At 51.1% G+C, this 9583-nt stretch overlaps 1 protein-coding gene across 1 annotated transcript in view; it reads left to right on the top strand.

Annotated features, from left to right (window-relative positions):
* Window positions 1-9583, top strand: part of CUX2 (cut like homeobox 2) — a 225555-nt gene extending 215972 nt beyond the window's left edge. Inside the window, exons 19-22 of the mRNA XM_039879446.1 lie at window positions 2014-2283; window positions 3226-3414; window positions 4799-5072; window positions 8496-9583. Of these exons, the coding sequence (XP_039735380.1) occupies window positions 2014-2283; window positions 3226-3414; window positions 4799-5072; window positions 8496-9297 (1535 nt within the window). The 3' untranslated portion in view covers window positions 9298-9583. The remainder of the gene's footprint in view (window positions 1-2013; window positions 2284-3225; window positions 3415-4798; window positions 5073-8495) is intronic.

Below are 9583 nucleotides of genomic sequence, written 5' to 3' on the forward strand. Positions count from 1 at the left end.
GTTATAAGCATGCCCTCACCTTGCCATGCCAGCTGCCTGCCACAGGCCCCAGTTAATTAACCAGCCTGCTTAGCGATGCCCACAGCGGCTGACATCAGTATTCCAGGCACTTCTGTCTGAAGCTTCGCAGAATTCTCAAGCAGTTAAGGAAGGCTTGCTCCACGCACAATCCGTCTCTCTCCCCAGCATTGTCTCCCCAGCCCTCGTCTTTCTCACAGCGTCTCTTTGTCTCATCTCTCTCTCCTCTCCACCTCCCTCTTCCCTGTCCCTCTCGCTCACGCTGTGCCTCCCTCACCATCATCTTCTACCTCTGCTCGCTCTCTCCCTATCACTCCCTCTCTCCTTCCATCTCTCCTTCCCTGTCTGTCTATCATGACCATCCAGCCTGTTTGCCCAGGACCTGGGACTTCCTGTACTAAAATCTGGAAAGTCCCAGGCAGACCAAGACCAGCTGGTCACCTTGCTCTCTCAGCTCTGCCTCCTCCCACACCCCTGCCCAGCGGTGCCCACTCACTCAAGCCCCAGGTCTCAGTGGGACCCAGCCCCAGCCAACCTGACTGTTCACATTCGACCTCCCAGCACTTTATGATTATTAGTGCATTCCTCTAGAGAGTGTTGGTTTCTGAATCTTTCAGTAATTTTGTCAGAAGCAGTCCTAGAGTAGTAGTCAGAAGAAGCCAATATTCTGCTGGGGGGTAGGGTCGGGGGTTGATTTCAGGCTCCTATCTGGTTGTATCTCTATCTTTTCATCCTGTTCCCTCTCTGGCTGGAAACCTGGCCCGTTACATGGGAATGCAGTGCAGATAGTTTTCTAAGAGGCACATGCCTTCATAGACCTTCCCTTCTCCTCCAGCTGAGCCCAGCCCCCCACCCCACCAGCATCTGGTAGACACTTGAAACAGCCTCTTGTTTTCCCAGGCTGGCCCTTCCCCGCCAGCTTTGTGTCTGTGCTGGTAACAGTGACGGGACGTGTGCACGTCAGCTCCAGCATCACAGAGATGCCACCTAGATATCCAGGATCAGCCAGTTTGGGGGCAGGTGGGACCATAGAGTCCTCAAAACCCCAGACATGGGCCGGCAGCCACACGTGACTGCGACGCACTACTCAGAACTTTGAGGCTTCACTTCGCCCCTTTCAGGGGAATCGGGTCCTGGCCGAAATGCGTTCACTTGACAGATGCCGGCCCATCACCTCCTGCCTCCCCAGGCCCTGAGGACTCACCAATGACTAATGTGTGGTCTCTGCCTTATAGGGGCTCGTAATCGGTGGATGACCGGGCAGTGTTGGGTGTAAGCAGACCTGAACTCTAGTCCTGATTTTGTCACTAGTCACTGTGTGACCATGGGCACATATTTTGAACCTCTCTGAGCTTCAGTTGTCTCATCTGTAAAATGGGATGACCTAGTACCTTCCTCCTAGACATGTTTTTTGGTGACTTAAGATCGTAGGTGTAAACACTAACACTATACTGGTCACGTAGTAGATGCTCAATAAAAGGAAGCTTTATTAATGATGATCATCATCATCATCTCTCGTAAGGAAGCGGTCTGGCACAAACAAATTATAGTAAAGCCAGTCATTTCATAAACTGGCTCAGTTTGACTGATGCTTTGCTCGTGACTAGATTCAGGCCGTGAACTTTGGGCAGAAATATCACAGAAGCAATGCTGCATTCTTCTCAGTACGTTGTATCAGGAGGCACCAGTTGTTGATTTGTCCCATGATTGGTGATATAAACTTTGCTCACTTGGTTAAGGTGATATCTGCCAGTTATCTCTACTGTAAAGTTACTATTTTTTCCTTTCTAATAAGTATCTCGTGAGGAGATGCTCTGTGACTATGTAAACTTTCATCTACTGATTTTGCCACCAGGATGATCCCTGCCTGACATACTATGGTGCTTGCAAAATGGGTTTTTACCAGCTCTTGGCTCTAACACACAAGCCTGCCCAAGCCTTATGTGGCTATGCCAGATTTGGTAACCAGCTTCTCTGTCTCTCTGTGGCCCACAGCCAGTCCCACGGAACCGAGGTCCTCTCCATCCCCACCCCCTAGCCCCACGGAGCCTGAGAAGAGCTCCCAGGAGCCGTTGAGCTTGGCACTGGAGAGCAGCAAGGAGAACCAGCAGCCAGATGGACGCTCCAGCTCTTCACTGAGTGGGAAGATATACTTGGGCAGCCAAGCCACAGGGGGCATCCAGGAGATTGTGGCCATGTCCCCTGAACTGGACACATACTCTATCACCAAGAGGGTCAAAGAGGTCCTCACAGACAATAACCTAGGTACAGGGCGCTGGGAATTGGGAGTGCTGCCGCCCACCCTGGTTGGCTCCTACTCACCTTGAGAAAAGCGCCCACAGGGAGATCCCAGGGGTCTAGCCTGAAGGTGCCAGTCAGCCCTGGAGCACTCAGGACCCTCTAGGAGGCATCTAACTCTGACTTGGGGCCCAGAGAGTTAAAATAAGTTAAAAAGGGAATAAATAACCGCCCCCCAAACCTAATCACAATCTACAGTTTTATGTTTCTTTGACACTTTCTGAACACGTACAAGAATATACAGTAGTTTCTTTTCTATGTAGATGAAATTGCACACATATACATAGTGTCCTACAACTTGCTCTTTAAAAATTAACACTTTTTCTGGACACCCACATTAAAATAATTAGGCCACCTGCATTCTTTTTCACTGTTGCAAAGTGTTTCTGAATCTTTCATGGATTATGAAATGGATGCCCTACATTTTTTTACCCAACTGATGGGCATTTTGGTCGTTTCCAATTTCCTGCCGCCTCAGAAAATGTGTCTGGATGCGTCTTCGTGCCCTTGGGCAAGTACAACTGGAGGGCAAATCCCAGTGGAATTGCTGAATAAGAGAATATGCACAGTGAAATTTTGATAGAATCTGTCAAATTACTATCTAATGAGGTGATACTAATTTGTGCACATGAAGTTTGCTGACAATTTCAGAGATCACATAGGAGGAAGAACATCTAAATAGTGAAAGCATTTTTCTTGGTAGCTGTCTGGCCTCCCCCAACCCCTATCTCCTATTTTGCAGAAAGGCCCCTTCTAGATCCACGCTGGGTGTGGGTTCCCCCAGCCCCCGTGTCTGAATTAGTGGAGACATCCTAAGTTCTCCCCTTCCACTTCCCCCATTTCTTGTCTCTCCTGAGAGCACCTCTGCCCAGCTGTGGGTAACAGGTGGCCTTCCTCCTCTGTCCCCAGGGCAGCGGCTGTTTGGGGAGAGCATCCTGGGCCTGACACAGGGCTCCGTTTCCGACCTGCTGTCCCGGCCCAAACCCTGGCACAAGCTGAGCCTGAAGGGGCGGGAGCCCTTTGTGCGCATGCAGCTCTGGCTCAGTGACCCCCATAACGTGGAGAAGCTGAGGGACATGAAGAAGCTGGAGAAGAAAGGTGAGCACTGGGTCCTCCAGGTCTGGCCTCGGGTTTTCCCAGGGAACCATACCTAGTTGTAACCCAGATAAACCCAGGGCCCAGTAGTCCAGTCTCAGCCTGGTGTGGAGCTGCAAGAAATAGTCATCCCACAGAATATAATCGAAAGCAATTAGAATATTTACTATTTCTCCCATCTCTCTCAGCATCCTTCAACACACTCATAGCTACTTTATTAAAGTCTTTTACCAACCCATTACATGCTCCCCTCTTTGATACTTCCATCCTCCGTTATCAGCTCCCTGATATATAATATAGATATCAATAAGTAGATGTAGATATATAATACATCTATATCTTTTCCCCATTACCCAGATTCTACACAACAAAGCACAGAATTGACCCAGCAGACAAGACTCCCGGGGTAGTGGGGATAAGGAGATTGCCAATTCTTACATTGTCCAATATTATCTTTTGCCCCTGAAAAAGTGAGCTGACACTGAGCCCCAGCTGTGTGCCCACACAATCTCATGCTGTGCATCAGGGGTTCCTTGACCTCAGAAAGCTCAGGGTCAAGTCGTAAAATGAGATACAAGGAGTTGAAAAGTTCTCATCCAGAGCACCCAGGCAGTTCATGAGGAGAGCCCAGAGTCAGGCCAGGCTGAGGGGCACATGGAGCAGGGCCACGGCTGGGCTCTTGGCATCAGACAGCCTTGCAGTTGAGAACTTGGCCTGCCACTTCCCAGGCATGTGACCTTTAATAAGTTACTTCCCCTTTCTGCCTCATTCTGCTTCATCCGAAATTAACAATTGGTAGCATCTAAGGGTGTTGCCGTGAGGATTAAATGAGACCCTAATACCTTACATCCTCACTTCTGATATAGGCTTTTTTTTTCCTTCACATTTTGATAATTTGAGGTTGACATGCATCATGCAATGACTGAATTTGTTTAATGTCCTGCCCCTGCCCCCAACAAGACTAGTGAATTTCAGAGACACTTCTGTCAATCAAGAGAATGCCTCATAGCGCCCTTCTCTGATTACTTACTACCTTTGAGGTGCGCTGCTAAGCCACCTCCATGTTAACACTTTGGGTGCTAGAGACCAGATTTCAGAGGCCGGCACGGACTCTCAGGTGTGGGCAGGTGAGCATCTCAGTGGAGGGATTGAGAGGATGTGGAAGGAGAGCGAGGAGAGAGAAAAGGATGAGACTGGGAGCAGGCTCCCGAGTTTGGGGCGCAGAGAGCTCCGAGGCGGGGTTACTGATGTCAGGTTCAGCTCCTTGAGCGTGCCCAGCTCATGCCCCTGCCACCCCTGCTGCCCCTGGGGCACGGGGTGGAGGCAGCAATGGGCCCCTGGTCGGGCCCCTCTCAGCCCTCCCTCCCTCCTCCCCTGCACGCCCCAGCCTACCTGAAGCGCAGGTATGGCCTCATCAGCACTGGCTCGGACAGCGAGTCTCCAGCCACCCGCTCCGAGTGCCCCAGCCCTTGCCTGCAGCCCCAGGACCTGAGCCTCCTGCAAATCAAGAAGCCTCGCGTGGTGCTGGCGCCCGAGGAGAAGGAGGCGCTGAGGAAGGCCTACCAGCTGGAGCCCTACCCCTCCCAGCAGACCATCGAGCTCCTCTCCTTCCAGCTCAACCTCAAGACCAACACCGTCATCAACTGGTTCCACAACTACAGGTGGGCCTACTGGGGATGGCCACTGGGAGTGGGCAGGGTCTTGGCTGGTGCCCCTTCCCCATCCTAGGGCCTGGAGGGAGCCCAGACTGGCTTCTGGGAGATGGAGAGACCGTATTGCATGGGTGTTTAGATTTACAATATAGGCAAGCCATGATGTCAATCCACGCTCCACCCTTTCCAGCCATGAGACCCTGAGCAAGTCACTTCACCTCCCTGCGCCTCAGTCTTCTAACCTATAAAATAGCAGTCATGGGATCCACTTCACAGAGTTGTCCTGAGGATCTGATGGGCTAACATGTTTACATAAAATACCTGGCACGTAGTATGTGGTGGGTGTTGATGTTACTGTTGTCACTATCTTTATTACGACTTCCCCAGCTTGCTCTGCATCTGCCTCTGTGAGGGGCGGGAAATGGTGCTTGGGGCACAGGCCTGAGGAACCCTAATGTCCCACTGAGCCTCATGTCAGAGCCCTGATCCTGAGCTCTTGGCCTCTCCCACTCCCAAGGCCAGAGGAAAGCCTTCTGGCAGCCCCTTGGGGAGCGGTGTTTCCTGTTTCTCTGGCTGCTGCTTCCCACTCATCAGGCCCCAGTCTTGGTCACTGGCTTGCACTGGGCTGGGCTTCCTGGGAGTGTGCTAGCGTCATTGGCTGGGTCCTACAGGACCCACGGAGACTGCAGAGATGCTTCCTGAGGCCGGCCAAGAGCTCTGTGGAGAAGGTTGGATGGGATTCCAGGGACCGTCGCTGAGGTGTCCCCACCAAGCTTCCTGAGCACAAATATCTCTGGTGTCTGTGTGGTAGTGGAGAGGAGAGTCCGTCCATGTACTCCAGAGACAGAGACGAGGTCTCTTAATCCCCAGGAGAGAAGAGAGGGAGGAGCCTGGAAGGGTGGAAGGCTTGAAATCTCCTTTCTCCACAGCCCAGGCATGGGCATCACACAGACCTGAGTTCAAGTCCCACCTTGGCTGTGTGTTCTTGAGCTAGTCACTGTACCTCTCTGAGTCTCAGCCCTATTTTACAGATAAAGAACCTAATCCCCAACGATGCTGAATGGATAGAATGAAAAACTTGAGGCATAAACGCATTTTAAAATATTGCTTATTACCTGGCTCAGACCCAGAGCCTGCCAAACATCAAATGACATAAGTCCCTAAAGCCTCATGTCCTCCTTCCCTCCGGGAGGATATAGTGATTTCCTCTCCCCTCTTGTTCCCCACAGGAACTGAGCACTCCATTATTATCCAGCATATTTATTCAACAAATATTTGCCATGTATGTCCAGTGAGCCAGGGTCTAGAGATACAGGGGTTCGGAGCCAACATCCCTGCCCTTAGGGAATATAAAATCACGAACCAGATAATGTCACTACAACCTAATAAATGCTGTAAAACAGGAAGGACTAGGGACTGAGGGAAAGAGAGTTCTGCCTAGAGAAGACTTCACAGAAGAGGGGGTGTTTGAGCTGAGTTTGGAAGGATGAATAGGAGTTTGCACCGAGGAGCAAAGAGAGCTGCACTCCCAAAAGAAACCACTCTCAAAGAGTTATAACTATAAAAGAATACATTATTTCATTTGATGATTATTTATTGAGCACCTACTCTGTACCAGGCACCAAAGCGAACAAGACAAAGTTCTCGCCCTTAGCATCTCTTACAGACCAGCAGGGAGGGTCACTATTAGACACCTACTCATGTTAATGTATCATTAGAAACTACAGTGAGCTCTGGGAAAGGTGAACAGGAGGATGTTTGGAGAAAAAATTACCAGGGTGGCTCTGCTATAAATTTGAGAATCAAGAATTGCAAGGACTGATTTGTACTATGGTGTGAATGACTATTAGCCTATATTTATACTTGATCTACAGTTTGGAAGTTCTGATGATGGAATTTCAGGCATTGTGCCATCCTAAACCCCCTCAAATCTCACCTCAGGGAAACATTAAGGCTGCCCTTCTGGAGGGGACTAAGGGAGACAGCAGAGTTCCCAGAAGGTGAGCAAGGCCACTTTTGGTGGGACTGGGGACTGAGAGAGAGGAGTGAACTAGATGACCCCTCGCAATCCCTCTAGGCTCGGGGTCCTGGGATGGATCCCTATCTCCTACCTGGGCAGAAGAGCATAGCCAGACTACTAGGTTCAGAGCCTAGCCGTACTACTTTCTAGCTCTGTGACGTCTCTAAGCCTTGTCTCGTTTATTAATGCGAATGAGACTAGTATCTCCTTCATAAGGTTCTTATAAAAAATAAATGAAATAATCTGCAAAAAAGTAATTGCTCCGGTGCCGGGTACATGATCAGCATCCATTACTGTGATGTTTATAGTTATCATTATTAGTATTATATATCATAACAGGTACTCTATTAATATAAATGGGTAGAGGGCTACAGCACTGGAGATGCTGAGGAAGCTCTGTCACTCTGTGACCGTGGATGAGTCATTTGACCTCTCTGGACCTCATTTGCTATTAGGAAAGTAATTGGTGGGCCGAGACCCATTCCTGGCCCTTCCTGCTCCAAAACAACGTGTGTGAGTAAGTTGTCCTCCAAAAGCAGGGTAGCTGTTGAAGAGAAGAGAGAATGGGTTCTGGACTTGAATTCGGGGTACCCAGGCCTGAGTCCCAGCTTTGCCCCTGTGTGCTGTGGTGACCTGGACAAGTCATTCTCTGTGCCTCGGTTTCCCCTCTGGGCCAGTGTCCCTCCAGGAAAGAAGCAGGGAGTTGTTGCAACAAACTAGATTTGGGTTTGACTTTGACAAATGCTCTAGGATGGTGCTGTCCAACAGAAATATAATGCAAGGCACATATGTGATTTTAAATTTTCTAGTAGCCACGTTAAAAAAGATAAACAGATTAAGTTCATTGTAGTAGTATATTTTATTTAGCCCATATACATAGCCCATATATAGTATGTACATATATAACAATTTCAACATATAATCAAAATTAAAACTTTATTAATGAGAACTTTTACATATTTTTTGTATTAAGCCTTCAAAATCTGATGTGGATTTTTCCTTATATCACATCTCAATTCGAACTAGCCACATTTCAAATGCTCAAGAGCCACATGTGGCCAGTGGCTCTTGTGCAGGAGCTGTACTGGACAGTTCAGGTCTGGATCAGGAGCTTTGGAGTCCTGCAGTCTTGAGTTTAAGTCCTGGCTCTGCCACTTAACTGGCGGTGTGACCTTAGACAAGTGACTTAGTATCTCTGAGACTTGTTTCTTCCTCTATGAAATGGGCACAAGAATAGCACCCACCTCGTGGGGTTGTTGAGAGGACTTACCAAAATGCTGCATGTGAAGAAGCTTAGCGCCTAGGGAGCCCCTAGGGAAGTGGGCGGGGTCAAAATGCCGCCCATGTGGATTGAGTCCAGGGTTAGCCGGGGCCCCTGTCCAGCCCCTTGCTCACCGCCGTCTCTGCCCCAGGTCCCGGATGCGCCGGGAGATGTTGGTGGAGGGGACCCAAGACGAACCAGACCTCGACCCCAGTGGGGGTCCTGGCATGCTACCGCCAGGCCACTCCCACCCAGACCCCATCCCACAGAGCCCCGACTCCGAGGCTGAGGACCAGAAGCCTACCGTGAAGGAACTGGAGATTCAAGAGGGGCCAGAGGAGAGCACCACACCCCTGGCTGCCCAGGACAAGGCCCAAGTGAGGATTAAGCAGGAACAGACCGAAGAGGATGCTGAGGAAGAGGCAGACAGCCAGCCCCAGGACTCGGGGGAGCTGGACAAAGACCAAGGTTGCCCCAAGGAGATGCACCCCAACCCTCCGGGTAGCGATGAACTCCCAAAAGCGGCCCCAGGACCCCTTCTCCCAGGCGGAACCACCCCAGACTGCCCGTCATTACAGCCTCCGCAGGAGAGCCGCGGTAGAGAGAGGCGACACCCGGACCCCCTAAGTTTTAAGTCAGCCTCGGAGTCCTCGCGCTGCAGCCTGGAGGTGTCCCTGAACTCACCCTCGGCCGCCTCTTCGCCGGGCCTCATGATGTCTGTGTCACCTGTACCGTCTTCCTCAGCTCCCATCTCCCCATCCCCACCTGGCACCCTCCCTGCCAGAGTGCCGAGCGCCAGCCCCACTGCCGACACGGCCGGGGCCTTGCACCCCAGCGCCAAGGTGAACCCCAACTTGCAGCGGCGGCACGAGAAGATGGCCAACCTGAACAGCATCATCTACCGGCTAGAGAGGGCTGCCAGCCGGGAGGAGGCCCTGGAGTGGGAGTTCTGAAGGCGGCGCGGGGCACAGGGGCGGGGGGCCTGCCTGGGCAGCTACCCTCTTCCACTCACTCCCGGGAGGGAGGAGCTCAGCCGTCAGACTGGACAGCAGCGTTATGCCGCTTACGTCTCTTGCTGTGATGCTAGTTCTATAAGTCGTGAGTGAGCCGTGGGGCAGACACCCCTGCCTCCTCTTTTTGGCACCCCCTGCCCCACGAAGCCCCCTCTTTTCCATCCTGGCCTCTCTACAAGAGGCAGAAGCAAAGAGGCGCCGCATTTTCACCTGGAATGTCCAAACT

The sequence above is a fragment of the Pteropus medius genome, unplaced genomic scaffold (assembly GCF_902729225.1).
Source record: "Pteropus medius unplaced genomic scaffold, Ma_sr-lr_union100, whole genome shotgun sequence".
NCBI lineage: Eukaryota > Metazoa > Chordata > Mammalia > Chiroptera > Pteropodidae > Pteropus > Pteropus medius.